We start from the raw sequence: 18,944 nt of genomic DNA, 5'->3' as shown, positions 1-18,944 counted from the left end.
ATCAAGGAGAGCCGCGCGGTCGCAGCTAAACCCAATTAACCATCAAGGGACACCACATCAGGACGGACGCTTCCAGCTGTGTCAACAAGAGACACTGCTCCGTGTGTGTGTGTGTGTGTGTGTGTGTGTGTGTGTGTGTGTGTGTGTGACTGTGTGTGTGTGTGTGTGTATGTGTGTGTGTGTGTGTGTGTGTGTGTGTGTGTGTTCATTTGTGCTGTTAATGTGTGTGAGTGACAGAAAGAGAGTGGTAGTAATTGAGTGGTACACAGCTCTAATTTGTATGTACTGTAGTTTTTGTGTGTGTGTGTGTGTGTGTGTGTGTGTGTGTGTGTGTGTGTGTGTGTGTGTGTGTGTGTGTGTGTGTGTGTGTGTGTGTGTCAGCATACCATATGTCGGAATGTTTTGCATATCGCTGTTGTCGGGTGGAAACCCTGTATGTCCAAAACCGTTTGTTTTGTGTTTATCATTTTAAAATGTATTTAAAATAGTGAAAATAGCAGATTTACAAGCACACAATGTGCTTGTAGATCTGCTATTTTCCCTAGTTTTGTGCGAAAGTCTTGTATGATGAAGCAGGGCTTTACTTTCCGAAAAGAAAAAGAAATGTAACAAATTTGTAACTTGGAGATAAGAGGTTTCTGCCCGACAGTGACGATATGTGTGTGTATTTTAAAAGACCATCGGAGTGACTGATGGTGCAGTGTGTGTAGTGTTAAGTAACAGACTTACTCTTTCTCATTCATGGGAGAGTCGTCGGTTCTCTGGGGAAGCTATTTGTGATGACTCCACTATAAAGGGAGCATTGGATTTCACAAACAGTGCAGAGAATCTAGATCTAATCTAGATAATCTTTGAGGAAACCCCATCAAATACTTTAATTAGCGACGTATCACTTTCAATCTTTGTGTGATCCACTGCTCGCTGTTGCCTTTTAACCCTATATCCTAGTAGCTTTAACCTGGTTTAGCACGGTAGCCTGATTTTTGCATTGAACATGAAGATACAATAGGAGATTGCGTTAAATAGTTAGTCAGTTACTTTACTTGGGCCAAGGGAGAGTTCGGGCCGCCCAGGAATATTTGTTTGTTTGTGACTTTTGAAATTACGTCAAAAACAATTGTCATATTGCCAAGAATTATTTTCTCAAACACACAGCCCTTCCTGCCCTTACCTGAAGATTATGCAGAGGGCACTGGTGAGTATCATTGCAAAGAAGGCAGCTCCGCTCACAGCAGCGAGGAGAGAATCCACCTTGCTGGCCGCGAGGGCATGGGTGCGCCTTTCTTCTCCGCCCGGCTCGGTGCGGTTATGGTAGTGGAAGAGCAGGGCAAAGCCACGGCCCCAATGGGTCGTCGTGATGAGCTCCATGATCACCTCCACCATCTCCTGGCTGGAGCCAAACACCAGCTGGCTGCTGGGAGGGCGGTTGGAGCCACAGAACCTGGAGGAGAAGGTGATGAGGTCTGAGATGTAGAGGACATCGTGGGGACAGGCGTCCAGCACCGACTGCTGGGTTTCGGGGCTCGGGGTCATGACTGGAGTGTCTGTGGGCAGCCGCAGAACCGGAGTGGTCTCGTCCACCGTTGCACCGGGGTGCTGGTTGGGGTTAGGTTTGGGGTCAGGCTCAGGCTCTGACCCCCTGGGGGCAGAGGAAGAGACGGAGTTGGAAGCCTTGTCTCCTGGAGGCTGGGCTCCTCCAGGGAGGAGGAGCAGGGGAGGCGGAGGAGGAGGGGCAGAGTTCAGGTCAGAGGAGGAAGCGTCCACGGATCTTTTAGCAGAGTTGGAAACCTTGGCGATCTCCATCTTGGTGGATTGTTCTTGGACCACCACTTGCTTGACCTCGCCGCTTTGGGAGGACTGCGGGAACTTTGGAACGTCCCCCGCTCTCAGAGAGTCTTTAGCCACGGATGAGTTTTCATTCACCGACAGACCGCCGGTTGTGAAAGTCGCCTCCTCGTCTGCCATGTCTTCTTCGAAGTCGGAGAAGGCGACGTATTGGGCAGCAGAAGGGTCATGGCTCTCAAAGACGTCAAAGTCAAAAATCTCCAAGATGAGCTGGTGATCGACAGGCACAAAGAACTGCCACACACAGTGGGTCCCAGAGGAGTAGTTGTAGGGGAAGCCAGGGGACAGGATAAGACCTTGGACGTCCACCACGTCTACCTTCGCACCACAGTCAAAATAGACCTGCAATAGAAGTTAGGTCAGAAATGTATGAGAAAACTTAGTTGGTAAAAAGAAAAAGAAAATGTTTGTGCACGCGTACGTGCACAGGTTGATTTATTATTTCATCAGTTGAGCTGTGAAGTGAAAGGATGGCGAAACCTCTGTAATGATGTCTGTTTATCTATACATGGGGTCTTCAATGTTTTCAGGCCAAGGACCCCTTAGCTGAGAGGGAGATGAAGCAGGGACCCCCTCTACATATTGTATAAAATGTGTGTTGCAGATTTTCATCGATTTGACTTGTTGGACTTGCAGTCTATGTAGGATTCGTGTTAACATTTAATCACTGAAATAGCTGATAATTAGTACATTTGACATTTCACTCTGTACTTGATCTGCTCTTTTTTTAACATCTACACCAAACCTATTTGCCATAGCTGATCTACAAGCTCTCAACGAAAGTTTGTAGATCTGCTATTTTTGGCTAAAGTTCTCCTAAAAATAAGAGGGTTCAAGTTGTTCATAATAATTATCCTATCACACAAAGATTTTTGGTGCCCCCCTGTAGTAACTCTGAGGACCTCCTAGGGGTCCCGGACCCCCTGTTGAAGACCCCTGATCTGTACTTTGTTCGCATTGGCTCAATACAATGTAGTATCACCTAATCACACAGTAGGCCATGATTACCGTAGATCTATATCCCAATGTCTGACAAAGTATAAAGAAGGTCATTCATTGATTCATACTTTGTACTCACAATATACTTTGAGTACAGTACCAAATAAAATTACTAACATTTTCAGCAGAATATAGCAGATCTACAAGCTGATAATGCGTCACATTGTAGATTGGTTGTACAGTATGTGGTTACTGTAGGTTTGAAAGTATGAAGGAATAGGGTCCAAAGTTGTATACATTTTTCTTTTATCTAAACGACTACAAAACATTTCAAAACACGATTCCACAGTAAGCTGAACATGTTTAAAGTTTGAATGGTGTTTCTAGGTGTAAGTATGTAGGAGTAGATCGGTGCCACGGTTTTGAGGATAATATAGTGAGAACAACTACAGGTATAGTTTGCTCGCAAATACATAGTTAGCCAGCTGTTAACTGGGACTTCTAACGTGTATGTATTTTAAGGTATTTGCAAATCACACCCCCAAAAGGATTTCCCACCGAGCTTGCACGGTATTACTCACTATCCCTCTATAAACAGGGACGTGCAGAGAATGTTAAAGAGGCAGGGGCTGACATTTGTAAAAGGGCCTTTTGTGAAAATATTGAAAATAGCAGACTTCCAAGCCGCGACGCGTTGTCTGCTTGAAGGTCGGCTATTTTCGGTGCTCGATACACACTGAACTAAGCATAATCAAGTCAATACTGGAGATGTGGCGAACGGCAAGGATTTATACACAGAGAGGGCAATTATTTCAACATAAGATGCTGCATTCAAGTTCAGGAGAGTTTGGACAAGGCAATTCTCTGGAATGCTGCCTTCAGGTATGGCATGGAAAGAGAGCCTTGCTTTCACTGTAGTAAAAACTGCATTCACGATTTGGAGAGGGCACTTTTTACAGACGGATAACAGGGCAGGGGCTCAAGCCCTCTTTGATGTCTATGTGTGCACATGCCTGCCATAATCAACACGTCAGAGATCCACATACCGCAGGTAGCCTGCTCCTAACCAGCTGGGATGTATGTCTTGTTTTAATGTACTTGACCAAAGTAATTCGGCAGCTCCCATTTCGTTCAAACGTTTTTAGGTCTACGTTAGGTTGGCTATCACTTTTCCAAAGCCGCTTTCAATCCTTGCAAACCTACAATTTGCTTCAATTCTGACGCGCATCATATTTATTTGATAATGAATGGCTGAAGAACCCAAACAAGCCAATAATACACCCGAGTAGCATTCTGATTACCTCGACATAAACCAGCTTGGAGCTGAACTCTTCAACCTTGCCAGTATATCAAAGCTAGCGCTTGGCCCTGTTGTTCGGCCTGCTTGGGTAACCCTGGGGAGGGTATTTCTTCAACCATGCTGGCTGTAATTCTTCCCAGGTGTGTGGGGATGCGGAGGGGGACCTGGGGTGCCTAAGCAGAGGCAGATGTGTGGATGGGGCCGGCAAACATGGGACCAGACCTTTGTAGGGGGGCCTTGCGTTTATGAGCTTTCCTGTTGGCTCCCGGTTCTTCTGGACTGTGGGAATGACCCAGACTGGCAGACAGCACCGGCAGACAGGTAACAAACCAACATCCCTAAGGCAACACTGGGACTCTTGGGGCGGACTGGGAACAGGCCGTGAAAAAGGCAGTCAGAGTCAGAGTTTGGGGAGGGGGGGGGGGGGGAGAGAGAGAGAGAGAGAGAGAGAGAGAGAGAGAGAGAGAGAGAGAGAGAGAGAGAGAGAGAGGGGGCAATGGGGGCACGGCACGGGGGGAAGTCAGGGTCCACAGAGCCAGACAGGCTCTTTGATTGCTCTATAGGCCATCTCTCCCCATGTGCATGCATTTATCAAAGGCATTCCTTTTAGACCAGTTTATTTTAAGTAGCGGAATCGAGATGTACTTTTTGAATTGTGACTGGGAGAGGCGACTGCTTGCTTGGGCCCCAAGTCCCTCGGAGTCAAACCAATATCCCCCTCCATAGTTGATACAGCTGATGGCCTCACAGCATTGTTATATGGACACATGAAAGGTGAACGAGGGCACTGAGGGCAAAGAGGGCAGAGTGGCCTACATACACTAAGTACATACGTGTGCGTGTGTGCGTGCGTGCGTGCGTGCGTGCGTGCGTGCGTGCGCGTGCATGCGTGTGTGTGTGTGCGCGTGTTTCAATAAGAACTTTGCATACTGCTCTTCCTCTAAATTAGACCCGCACGGCCACATCTCCATCATCTACCCCCCCCCCCCCCCCCCCATTTATTTTCTTTCTTCTTTTTTAGCCCTTGACCGTTACAGTAATATTGCCCAGACAGTGCTCCTTAGTATAGGTTGCTTGTGTTATTGGTAATAGTCTAATAAAGGAAGTTGCAGCTGATTTGAGTTGCTGTACTAGGCCTAAAAGACAGTTTAATTGGGGGGGAGGGGGCATTAACAATAATTTCTGTGATTAAGGGACAATTAAATAATACAAAACGATATTATTATTATTCATGCTTTAATTCCCAAATTAGACGTTTATCTTGTGCAGACAGTTTTGAAAAGGTTCAGATCATAATCTGGCCCAAATCCATGTTTTAAAATGAATTAGCACATAATTATGGCAGAACACTGCAGTAAAACAATGTTCTTGATAACTATTGTAACTAATCACAATATCTAGCGACATGTAATCAGGATTATCATTTCAAAGGTAATCCTGCAGCCCTGGTGGGAAACCTTTAGTTGGCCTTGATTTCTGCTGACCGACGCATGACCTTCGGTTTCAGTTGCATTAGTGTTTATATTACATCAGCGCCTTTTCCGATAGTTAAAAGGGATAACACACAAAAACGGTTCTCCATTTGACATGCTTTCCAAGAAAACAAGCGTAAAGCCAATGTATGTTGAGTAACCACGGCTATTGTGCAGTCAGCAACAACACTAATCCGCTTACTAGTACAACGCATAGGGTGTTCCTTTTAAATTACACAGAGCAACAGACTTTAAAGCTGATGTTAATGACATAACTTATATATACCCTACCCTCCGGAACACACTTCTCACGGAGATTCGCCATGCGCCAACACTGGACTGTTTTAAGTCTGCATTGAAGAGACACTTCTCACAGGATAGTTTATTTCTTTTTTGTTCATGTTAAGTGTCCTTGGGTCTCTGGAACTAAATACAGTACATACATAATTGTCACTACCTTAACTGTATTCTGAGTTAATTGCAGTACTAAAGCAGATAGTCCTTTTTAGAAGTAAAATCTACTTTTGACTTTAATTCAGGAGGAGACCTTTAACACACAGTACTTTAGTTTAATGTATGCCCACTATAATTCACTTAAGGATTCCTCCCCCTTGTGTGGCATTTAGTGACAATAACCTTGGCAGGAGAAATCGATGTATTTTAAAGAATTACACGGATGACATTTGAACTGGGCAAATGCCATTCCCTCTTCCCCTAAGCCGATGTTGGGTTTTGCTCTGCGAGTAATTCAGTGGGGTTACGCAACCTGCTAGAAGGGGGAACCACTTCCCAATATGGGGGCATTATGAGGGGCGGAAGAGAAGGTGGTTGTGTCTCAGAGACAGAGACAGACTTTTTTCACATTGTTTTATGCACTCCCAACTAGGGCTGTCACACTTATTACATAATCCTCTAATCGCGATTATTTTTCATAATCGTCATAATCGTTTCCATGTTTTTTAAGACAAAAATAGTGGAAATAGCAGATCTACAAGCTCACAACGCGTCGCATCGCGACGCGTTGTGAGCTTGTAGATCGGCTATTTCCAATGTTCTTTTTTAAGTATAAAAATATGTCAGTAATTTCTTTGTATATTTAGGTTATGTGTCATATCTACCATGTGCAACTTCAAAGCCTAAAAGCCAAACAGAAATGTAATTGTCAACGACAAAAACACAATTAAATCGTTAATCGCAATTATTTGAGTGACAATTAATCGTCATGTAAAATGTCATAATCGTGACAGCCCTACTCCCAACATTTACACTGGAGTTGACTCACTTTTTTCTTTCCTAAAATAGTTTACATTTCAGAGCCTACCATGTTAAAAGTATTATCTTAAAAATATTTGTGGAAGAGAAATGAGGCGACGGTGCAGGACAGTTAAGATGATGATTAATATTCAGCTTTGAACACATATACTCTTGATGGAGGATTCCTGTATGGAACTCTAACTCTAGTGAAAAGACAAACTGTGTCACTCACAGACGAGGACTTTCATCTTCCGCGCAGCAAAAGGATGAGACCTTTCGGCACCCTGTGATGTTGTGCATGCTAGACTACACATGAAAGGGCCTCCAAAGTGCCACAGTGTCGAATGGAAATGGGACATTCTTATAATGCCACACATCCCAGTTCTGTTACATCACAGCCAGGCCTGCTCCCACTGGACTGTCAGGCTCGCTAATTATTCAAGGATGCTTTTTTTTCTCATGGCCAAAAAACAATGGAGGTTCCATGGTGTCATCTTGTGGCGGACCACTCACTCTGTGCTCCGTTGATATTTCAATGAAGCGAGAGATGCTAATAAGTAGGGCTGTCACGATTAGGACATTTTACATGACAATTAATTGTCACTCAAATAATTGCGATTAACGATTTGATTGTGTTTTTGTCGTTGACAATTACATTTCTGTTTTAGGCTTTGAAGATGCACATGGTAGATATGACACATGACCTAAATATACAAAGAAATTACTGACATATTTGACAACTTTATACTTAAAAAAAAAACATTGATTGTGGAAATAGACAATCTACAAGATCACAACACGTCGCATCGTGAGCTTGTAGATCTGCTATTTCCACTATTTTTTGACTATTTTTCAACATGGACATTTTTCAACATGGAAACGATTATGACAATTATGAAAAATAATCGCGATTATGTCAAATAATTGCGATTAGACGATTATGTAATAATTGTGACAGCCCTACTAATAAGTTCAAGGATGAAGCTGTGGGTTTACATAACAACATGCTGGTCGTTGTACCCCAGTTGTGATGACCCCATGGGGGTGATGAGGGCTTCCTTCCCCCCTGCCCTGGACAGAAGACACAAGTAGATCAACCGAACGCGTAATTGTCTGGAATGACTTGTGTTCAGTGAAAACGTCAGGCCACCTGCAGTCATTACTCGGAGGCCCCCCATGACAAATGGTATTGTTCCATCATTTTCACTTTGCGTCACTACCTCTACAGAAAAAAAGCTGCATCCGGTCACATTCCTTAAGGCGGTTCGTATGTCTAATTAACATGGGGTTGAGTTTTGTTACCCTCAACTGAACTTATTGGAACGTTCTGGAGCAAATGTTGTGATCTGATATATCTATTGGTGCATATAAAGGGTTATTTTAAAGTATCTTGTCAGGATGGTTATGTCATAGCCCAATGTTTCGTTATGTCACATATCCCATGGATTCAGTGTCCTAAATTACTGTGCTACTAATTACTGAGTTTTGAAAACAAATTTCACAATCCAAACATTTTGAGTCTTGACAGTTTCAGAACAATTGAGTTACTGAAAAAATGTATTCCAACAGCTCTATCCACAAATTGAGTTACTGAAAAAATGTATTCCAACAGCTCTATCCACAAATGTCATATCCCTGAGAACCAACCTCTTGACTTCCCCGAACCAGTGCTTTTTCTGTTTTGTTTTTAACCACACAGGCTGACGACACCATGGCGAAAACTGAGGCAGGCTTTTCCCAAAGTCCTGTTAACACTCTTTCTCTCTCTCTGACACACACACACACACACACACACACACACACACACACACACACACACACACACACACACACACACACACACACACACACACACACACACACACACACACACACACACACACACACACACACACACACACACACACACACACACACACACACACACACACAGTCTTTCTCTGTTTCTCTCCCTCACACACTCTCTCACCCTCTCCCTTCTCTCCCCTCACATGCACAAACAGCCCCTGACTGGCTCATAAACAGGCAGGCGGGCCCCTCAAAAGGGGGCAGGGATCCTCGCTGGCCCTGTTTACTGAAGAAGAAAAGTGACACGGCTTCACAGCCTAACGCTTCGCTTTCACAACACCGGCCCGCTGATGATGCAGTACAAATTACTCTCGTTCTCCATGGGTCATTTTGGCTCAAGTTCTCCTGGGTCAATATGAGGACATCGCAGGTTGATAGAACTTGTTTTGTTACTTGTGTTGATTTGAACAGCACCATACTGACTTGAAAGAGAGGGAGAGACAAGAGTGGCAAAGGGAAGATCCTTAAATGTCTTTCTCCACAGCTGTGAAAGGCACTGATACACGAGCCTGCGACTTATCACATATCTCCGCTGTGATGTCAGCCCCTCTCACTGTGGCTGCCGGGTTTATGTCAGTGCCCACACATTTCACCCTGGACGAGTTTACAAACAACTGGGCGCACACCAGCACGATTAAGCCCAGGGCATTTCTACCGTCGACCTCACTGGCCATCACTGCTACGCTGACTCTGCACATCCCTGTGCATCATCATGGCCCCAACTGTTGAAAAGCTCATTGAAGCCATGCATGTTCCATGATCAACATGCTAGATCAGGGGTCTTCAACGTTTTCAGGGCAAGGACCCCTTAGTTGAGAGAGAGATGAAGCAGGGACCCCCACAACCTTTTCATAGATTCCATATTGTTTCACTGTTTGACAGCACGATCGATCATCAGTGTATTTTGGATTCATGTCAATTTGTGTTTTCTGATATTTAACCACTTGAACCGTCAATACTTAATAAACTTGACCTTTCATTCTGTACTTAGTCTGCTCTTTTCCCCCCCTACACCAAAGCTTTGCCAAAAAATAGTCGATCTACTCCTCGTTGTGAGCTTGTAGATCTGCTACTTTTTGCTAAAGTTCTCAGAATAAGGACACTAGGGTTCGTATAAAGAAGAAAAAAAGTTTCTATCACACAAAGATTTGGAGGACCCCCTGTAGTAACTCTGAGGACCCCCTAGGGGTCCCGGACCCCCTGTTGAAGACCATTGTGCTAGATAGTTAACTGGACCATAAGCACGGGTACAGTACATTCTCTGCAGGCCCCAGTTGTGGATAAGCAAAAAATGTTTAGGATTATTGCGGCAGTCGCCTCCACACTCAGTTTACAGTTTACAGTTTAGGCATTTAGCAGACGCTTTTAATCCAAAGCGACTCACAGATATGTGACTGGATGGGCAAGTGGACGGCTGCAGGGATGGTGTGCTCTCTCTCTCTCTCTCTCTCTCTCTCTCTCTCTCGCTCACTCACTCTCTCCCTCTATTCCATGTTTGTGGTACAAACCAATTAACATATTTCCTCGGGAAGAAGGAAAGCTGCTTCTGTGGCCATTAAAGCAGGCCTGTGGAGCCCCTGTGGGTGAAATACAGGCTTATCTCCACTGGTGGTTCCAAGGCAGTTTGGAAAAATCATTTCCAGATTGTGGAATGTGATCCAGTGAACGCATCCATGGTAATTATGACTCGCAGCAACAGCTGAACGCCCCCCCGCCCCTCCACCCCCACCTGTGTGGCTGCAATGGATTGACAGAATCATTTATAATATGAATGAAGATGCACAGGCACCTCTTTCTTTAGCAGAACCTGAAACACTGTCCAAAGTGTTTCTGGAAGGTCAACGCAAAAAATGAACACTCCAGATTTGACTGAATTGGAATGTGACGTTCTCTAATGAGTAATTTATTTGATTTGTATGCCAGGGATTTCTTTCTCCAGAATATTGTGTTCGGTTCCATCTGTGCACTTCGCTTAACACAGTGGTTCTCAACCTGTGGGTCGGGACCCCTAGGGGGTCCCCAGATGATTAGCTTACATTGTTTTCTCACTCAACAGTAAACAAAACTCAAAGTTTAAGTGATTAGAGAGGGTATCATTCTGCACAATGCACATTTCTAATTTAAGGACTTTTTAGTACCTCTAAAATGACAAATTAAACATTGGCCAGAATGTTAAATATTAGAGGCAGAAATTGTGAAAATAGCCGAGCTACAGTAGATCTGCTATTTTCACAATGGAATCGTGTTATACAAAATGCAATGCCTCAACTCTTAGTGCTTGTCAGGGTTGGGGGGTCCCCAGTTAAAATATGATTATTTTGGGAGGATGCGGCCTGAAAAGGTTGAGAACCACTGGCTTAACAAACAGCATAGCAATTTAGAAACATTGCAGTAGGAAATGGAGCAATTGTACATTTTGGGCAGACCGGTCTGTAGGATGACAACAACAACCCCCTTTCTCCCTCACTCTTTCCGCTTGACCATTCATCTCACCCCTTTTAAAGTCACAGTACTGCTTATTGTTGCGTGTTTATTTGTTTCTGTTTACAGAATACAGAATTATTCAGGGGAGGAATAAGTGAGTTCACTGTTCATTAGGGCTATCTGCAGCTCTTCAATTAGACATGAACATCCCTCCGTACAAAGCAAATAAAAACCATCCATCCTTGGTGTGTTGTTCCACACAGTGTGAAATAACAAACCAAAAGGTCAAATTCACATGTCACTCTCGTTTGTCTACATTTCTGATTTGAAGTGGTTAGTTTTTCTGCAGAGCAGTGTAACAAATTCCAAGCTTGTTTACGCTGTTCCAAAAATCAACTTAATACAAAAGGGGACCAGAGGACAAAGCCATCATTTACCGTGCCCCCTCAGGCAGATAATTGCAAAGATAGTGAGCACCCTATGCACACACAAACTAAAGCTGGGGACGCTGACATTTCAATATGCCAAGGGCTTTTGTTGTGCAGTTCTAAGAACTGCGCTGCTGAATCCACCATTCTCCGCTGGTGGACGGGGACGACTTTTGACAGTTGGAAGCCTCCGAGCTTCTCTTGGTCAAAGTTGTGTTCTTGACACCCTGAGGGGAGGTCTGTGACAACGGTATCCCTTTGATGTTAAGACACGGGGACCGGGGTACTCTCACAGACGGCAACATTGCACAGGGGTGAAGAGCAGTGAATAGGTGGAGTGTCGTGTAAAGAAGCCGGCAGCCGCACTATGATATATATCCCTGTCCAAATACAGTAGGTTGAAATATAGCAGAGGACACTACTCAATTTTTAACTAACATATTTCATTGGTATGGTCTAGAAGAGTCTAATCAACATTTGTGTATAGAAAACTCACTCTAAGTCTAGATAGAGTGTATAGAAGTCAACATAGAGCCAGTATAACCTGGAGGTCTTATAAGTCTTATTTCTTTAGTTTCTTATTATTTTGTTGTTCATGTTGACTCTTTAATTACAGGAGTGACATACTGAACAGGAGTACTTGGATAGACTCTCATATTGCCTCCATATCTGGAAGGATGAGGTAGAATGCCCTGGGCTTTCCATGATACAAACATCTACAGTCGAACATCTAGATCAACACTGCCAAATCACACAACTGCTTAGAACTGTGTAACCAACTTATAGCCATACAAAGGAAATGCAGATCAAATCCCATTTCACAAAGGGCATTATTGATTAACCACAATTTTCTAAATGAAACATGGCTGCTATAATTGATCAATTACTGCACCAACAGGGTACTTGACTTGGGTACCATGGGCCGTTATGAATATCACACAAAGTTGATAAGCAATACTATAAGCAATGCATTAAGTGAAAATCGCATTAGTACTAACACTAAGGAGGTCATGTTCTACTTGCCCAAAAAGTAAATTGTCCATTGAATTACTGTTCAATTTAACACCATAGCTATGAATATGACTATGGGTTCACACTTGTTATTTTATATTTTTAAGTGTAGCAACAGTGAAAATAGCACATTATAGGTCAACAGTGCTCTTATTTTACATTCCACAGACCAGAAGACAGAGTGCTCTGGCCACGTTCAAGTGTTTTTAGACACATATCTCCTGTTGTGTTTATAGACGGCTGCGTCCCCTCTCAAATGCGCACTTGCCTGAAAGCAATCTCCACCTACCCGAAGGTTTTATTTACCTGCCAAGGGCAGGTGGGCAACCCTTAGTGTCAGCGCCTGCATTAGGATATACATCCTAATCAAACATCCTTACCAAACTGAATAGTAGTAAAATATATGTTTTTAAATAAAACTAATCAGATTGATCATTTATAATTCTGTTCAATAAGCTAATATGACCCACCCGGGAAAATTCTGAGTGTCCATTTAACTCAGACTGTACAAAATGTATAGCCTACTCTCAGTTACAAATGCATAAATTAACAGTGAGGATTATACGATTAAGAGCAGCATACTACTACTGTCCTTAATTTATGCAAACATTGGTATTTCTTTATGCAGAATCTACACCACGTGAGATGCCAAAACAAATCAATCATAATGAAGCGTCCTCTAAACATGTGGATTAGGTGGTTGTCTGGGTCACATCAGGAGCAGAACATGGGGTTAGCATGTTCTCAATGTGGTTTTCATTTCACTCGTTTCCCTCTGCATACCATTCCCAACTCTGAAGTACAGTAACATCAAAACATACCTGGGGAAGCATCTGGGAAAATGGTTTATCAGTCATTTCCCCCTTCTTTTAAACGTGTCAAAAACTTCAAGCCAAGTACAATGCTGCAATAAATATGAACATAATGTAAGATAATACACGGTGTGGATTACAGTACATTGATACGTGTTTTCCTCAAGTGAATTACGACACTGGACCAGAAATTCGCCCTTTCAAGATGCAAAATCGCCTTTCAATATAATTGAGTTCATTTACAGTAGGTCTAGTGTCAGTGGTGTAAAGTAACTAAAGTAGCATGTACTTGAGTCCAATTTTGATGTTTTTGTACCTTACTTGAGTTGAGTATTTCCAATGTTCTATATCCTACTTTTACTTCTAATCCGCTATCTCAGATCTAAATATTGTACATTTAGCCTACTTCACTACATTTGAAAACTTTATTAGGCCACTTTGTAGATTTTGTTTAGCCTATTACAAAACATACATTTCGGCCATTTGAAAATAGCCTATCTGCAAGCTCAAAATGCATTGCGACAGCATATTTGTGAGCTTGTAGATCTGCTATTTTCAAAATATTTGTATATATTAGAAATGGGACATTCTGCATAATAAATGAGTAGACCTACTTTTACTCAAGTACATTTTGAATTCCGGACGTTTACTTTACCAGAGTATTTCTACATTGCAGTATTAATACTTTACTTTAAGTAAAACAGTACTTTTCCCCTCCGCTGTTTTGTTCCTTTATCATTAGTCTACTTTCAGCTCCACCAGAAGTTTCGCAATTTCATAAGCTGCTGCACAACTTGAGCTGACGGCGATCAGGCTTCCAATGCGCGTTTTCAGGAGGTCTCGATCTATGAATGGTTTAGCAGCAGCCAGGCAGGCAGTGAACATGAAGATCAGTCACATTTATTTACTTACTTTCTGCGCGACACATCCCGTCCCGAAGAGCAGACACGCTGTCAACAAAACGTGGGCCCCGAGCGATGCCATGCAACTCATTTTGTTTATTTTTGTTCCTTATTTTCTGCAACGCTCGCACACTGAACCGTGGAACCCGCTCCTCTTCTCTCTCTCTCTCTCTCTCCCTCCCTCTCTCTCACTCTGCCTCTCTTTCTCTCTCCATTCACCTGAAGGCTCGGGGGCGCGCTTCCATCGTTCATGGGCAGGCCCGCGTGCACGAGCAGTCCACTGACTGGGTTTTTCAAAGTGTTAATTAACACTAGGGGTGTAAATTAATAACGCTACATTTTACCAGCGACACGATACATATTATATGATATAATGATATTGGTTAATTCATGGCAATACGATTCAATGATTTAAAATCGATACAATTCCATTTCCAGTGGCGTCAGTTCAGAAAATGCTAAGGTATGGCAACATGACTGGTGTCGCGCGTGCAAGACGTCATGTTGCCATACCTTAGCAACAGGCACGATGAAAAGTACATTTTATTATTTCCCCCTGTAGCCAAGGTATGGCAGCTGCCATAGCTTGCCATACCCAATTGACGCCTCTGTACAATTCTCTCTTTCTCTCTCTCTATTCACCTGAACGCTCGGGGGCACTGTTTCCCAAACAGTGGGTCGGGACCCATCTGTGGACCACGGACCAATTTTGATGGGTCACAACGACGACTCGAGTAAAAAAAAAATCCCATTTTCTTTTCCTACATAAAAAAAAAAAGAATAATAAATAAATAAAATAGCCAGTGGGGCCTAGTCACTTTTACTGATAAAACGAGTCAACTGAAAAGAAGAGAATAACCGAATCCAACCAAGAAGCGTTTTATTTGTCAAGTATAGGCTTTGTAAAGTAGCCTACAAGCAGTGAAATGTTGGTGGGAGTCGTGGGACCCACCTGTTCTGCGAAGAAATGTGCTAGTGCTACAATGCAATGCGAACAAGGTACGTAATATCAAAATAACAATAAGAATATTGTATAAATACAATTGTGTTGAAAATCAGGGGTAATTAAGAGTTTTGAGTCAAATCTGTCATCATTAGAAGGTTTTTAACCTCTCTCTCTCACACACGCACGCATGCACGCACGGTCGCGCGCGCGCGCACACACACACACACACACACACACACACACACACACACACACACACACACACACACACACACACACACACACACACACACACAAGCTAAATAATCTAATCTATTATGAGATGATGTGATGTGAGATACAAGTATTCTTAGTCAAACTAAACTAAACGTGTTGAAATGAATGATAATCCCATTCCCACATAATCTAATCAAGTAGATTGCAGCAGCAATCATATTTTTTCTCCAGAAAAGTAGGGCGCAGTTTTACAATATATCCACAAGAGAGCAGCACTGCGCTATGTTGATACTTTCACTTCCACAACACCAATTAAATTCCTAGTCCATTTTCAGCGTCATGTCGTGCTGTTTTTAGATTAGATAGATTTGTTGCATAGGCTAATGCACCACCACGACTGTCGGGACATGTAATAGCAAATAAAGCAGACCCTTCAACGTTTTCAGGCCAAGGACCCCTTTTAGTTGAGAGAGAGAGAGAGAGATCAAGTAGGGTCAACCTTTTCATAGATTCCATATAAAGTTTAATCGTTTGACAGCACAATCATCAGTGTAGTTTGGATTCATGTCAAGTTTGTGTTTTCAGATATTTAACCACTTGAACCGTCAATACATAATACATTTGACCTTTCACTCTGTAGCTACTAAAAAGTCTGCTCTTTTTTCCCCCTCTACACCAAAGCTCTTTGCCAAAAATAGCCGATCTACAAGCTCACAACGCCTCTAGATCTGATCTGCTATTTAGGTCTACTAAAGTTCTCAGGATAAGGACACTAGGGTTCAAGTGGTTAATATAAAAAAGGAGAAAAACGTTTTATCACGCAAAGATTTGGAGGACCCCCTGTTGTAACTCTGAGGACCCCCTAGGGGTCCCCTGTTGAACTTGAAGCCCCATGAAATAATAGTATCCATCTATTCCGGGACGGAACCATCAATATTGGCAGCGCCCATTCCCGTTTCCAGCCGGAGGAGTAAACGAACGGGACTCAAAACAGCCACGTAGAGAAGAAGAAGACCGAGGCGTTTGGAAGGTTAGCGTTTTAAAAGCTTTAATTTAACACTTCAAACACATTGTCATTCCGTGATATGCACGTAATACTTGTAACTTATACATGCCATGTAACCAAACGTGTCGATTTCGTTGGGATGTTTGCTAAAAAGCCACACAAAACCTGAGATCACGAGATCAGTGGTGACTAGAGCCTTGGAATCATCTGTTCTAGCTAGCCTGAGAGGCGTCAATTGGGTATGGCAAGCTATGGCAGCTGCCATACCTTGGCTACAGGGGGAAAATAATAAAATGTACTGTAATCGTGCCTGTTGCTAAGGTATGGCAACATGACTGGTGGGCGTGCAAGACACCAGTCATGTTGCCATACCTTATCTTTTTCTGAACTGACGCCGCTGGTTCTAGCTAGCCTGAGAGCTTAGCTTTTAGATGTTCAAAGTAAACACAGCTACTAGACAACAACACAGCTAGCTAACCGGCTGATACGATCCACCAGCCAGTCCGTTTGAAAAGACTATGCTGCTCGAACACAGCGGCGATACGACGACCGTCTTCTTTCACCAAAGCTAGCGTCAGATAGCTAGTTTATGGGAGGCTAATATGAGCTAGCCAGCGTTACGTACAGCTAACGCTAATGAGCTACTTTGCTACTACTGCAGCTGGGTAACTTGCTAGCAGTGGTGGGGAAAACTAAGTGCAATGTAGAAATACTCCATTACAAGTAAAAGTCCGGAATTCAAAATATACTTGAGTAAAAGTACAAAAGTATTGGCATCAGAATATACTCAGAGTAGCAAGAGTAAAAGCACTCTAAGCAGAAATATTCGATTTCATGTCTTCAAATAAATGTATACAATTATTTGAAAATAGCAAGCCGAAGGGCTGAAGTGGTCACTGTATGTTTTGTAATAATATTTAAAATCTACAAAGTACGTTTTCAAATAAATGTAAGGGGAGTAAAAGTATAATATTTGCCTGTAGTGGAGATGTAGTGGAGTAGAAGTAAAAGTACTGAATATTGGACATATTCAAGTAAAGTAAAACATACCTCAGAATTCTACAGTACTTGAGTAAATGTACTTAGTTACTTTAGTTTACACCACTGCTTGCAAGTAGTTAGCTAGCCCATAATTGGCTAAACCCTACAATCCACTTATGATTGGCTGTTTGTTGCTTAACATTAGTACAGGTCAAACACGTTCCCTTCCTGAGAAGTTGTCTCTTTCATTCAGTCACAGTGTGTTTGTGTACTGAAAGTTTAATTCTTACACTGACAGACACCGTGTCTTGTGATCAGACGTGTTCCAGGTCACACACGTCATGCCTAGTTGCCTACGATGTCATTCATTTGAATCCTGCTGCAAGACGAGCCTTAACAGTGAACTACCAACTTTATGTTCTCTACCTTTTTAGTTCATCCATCCATCTGGAGTTAATTGTCGACACCAGCTGAAGAAGATGCTCTGATACATTTCCGAAGGGACACCGACACCACAGCGTGTGGTCATTTTCTCAGTTGAAATGGATAACCACACAGGAGCAAATGAAATGCAGGCTCAACAACAAGACGAAGGGGTCGTTGTGGACAGTGGAACACCGTTGAAACCTGGGGTGGAGAAGATGACATCTACAACAGGGGATGTTCATAATGGTTAGTGTTGATTATGTCTGTTGGACTTGGTTTCTTGCTGATGTAAAATATGTAAATAACCACCACCAGCCTTGTTATAACACAACTCCACAGCTAGAAAGTGGATGAGTTAATATATAATGGGTCCTAAATAAGGGCTGTAGACTAGAGTTTTTCGAGTAACATGGGTCTCCACATCTTTCCATCTCTCCAACAGGAAAAAAATCAAATCAAATCGGGATACCAATTTCATACAATCAGGAGAGAGAACGCAATTTCAGTTTTCCAGTTCTGTTTTTTGTCTGACCTATTTCCCCATTACTTAAGTTCCAATGTCTCTAGTTTATTCTGTTTCCTGTATGAGTTCTCTCTTCTGATTGGACAAATTTGTATTCCGACCTGAAAATATATTTTAGGCTGGAGGGAGGTGGAGAACTCGGGAGGTGGAGAACTCTGTTAATGAACAAACGCTCTATTGTAATGATTGCTTTTGGAACAATTATTTTAACCAAAAAATAACACATTACCTTTCTTTTATCCTTTTTTTTCTCCCACAACTATCCCATTCCCTGCTATGTGTGACCTGTTTGAGTGGTCGAACAGATAAGCAAAATGACTGGATGATTTTTAACCAGAGAAAGATGTCTCGTCTCAGAACCTTTGTTCTTTTTTCTACAACATTCACCAGGGAGTTGCCCAGTACAACTAATCTACTACTACTACCAACTAGTCAATTTGCATCAGAACAATTGTAGCTACGGCCGGCTTTACACTGCAGTCAAATCCAGCCCAAATCCGATTTGTTCTCAAATCTGATCTTTTGGCCCGACTTTTCACACTGCATTTGCAAGTGACACAGATCTGATCTGTGCGTTCAGACACCGTTAGCCCAAAGCTGCCCTGCGGCGA

General features: G+C 42.7%; 1 protein-coding gene across 2 annotated transcripts in view; it reads left to right on the top strand.

The window, feature by feature from the left end:
• Positions 1 to 16,394: 16,394 nt before the first annotated feature.
• golga3 (golgin A3) overlaps positions 16,395 to 18,944 on the top strand; it is a 30,015-nt gene continuing 27,465 nt past the window's right edge. For both annotated transcript variants that reach the window (XM_080739488.1, XM_080739487.1), the window contains exons 1-2: positions 16,395 to 16,427; positions 17,819 to 18,056. In XM_080739488.1, the coding sequence (XP_080595614.1) occupies positions 17,927 to 18,056 (130 nt within the window). In that variant the 5' untranslated portion in view covers positions 16,395 to 16,427; positions 17,819 to 17,926. The remainder of the gene's footprint in view (positions 16,428 to 17,818; positions 18,057 to 18,944) is intronic.

This window comes from Nannobrachium achirus (genome assembly GCF_963921795.1).
Source record: "Nannobrachium achirus genome assembly, chromosome: 12".
In the NCBI taxonomy this organism is placed as follows: domain Eukaryota; kingdom Metazoa; phylum Chordata; class Actinopteri; order Myctophiformes; family Myctophidae; genus Nannobrachium; species Nannobrachium achirus.
Note: the sequence above shows the minus strand (reverse complement) of the source record. Positions and strands in the feature narration are given on the sequence as shown.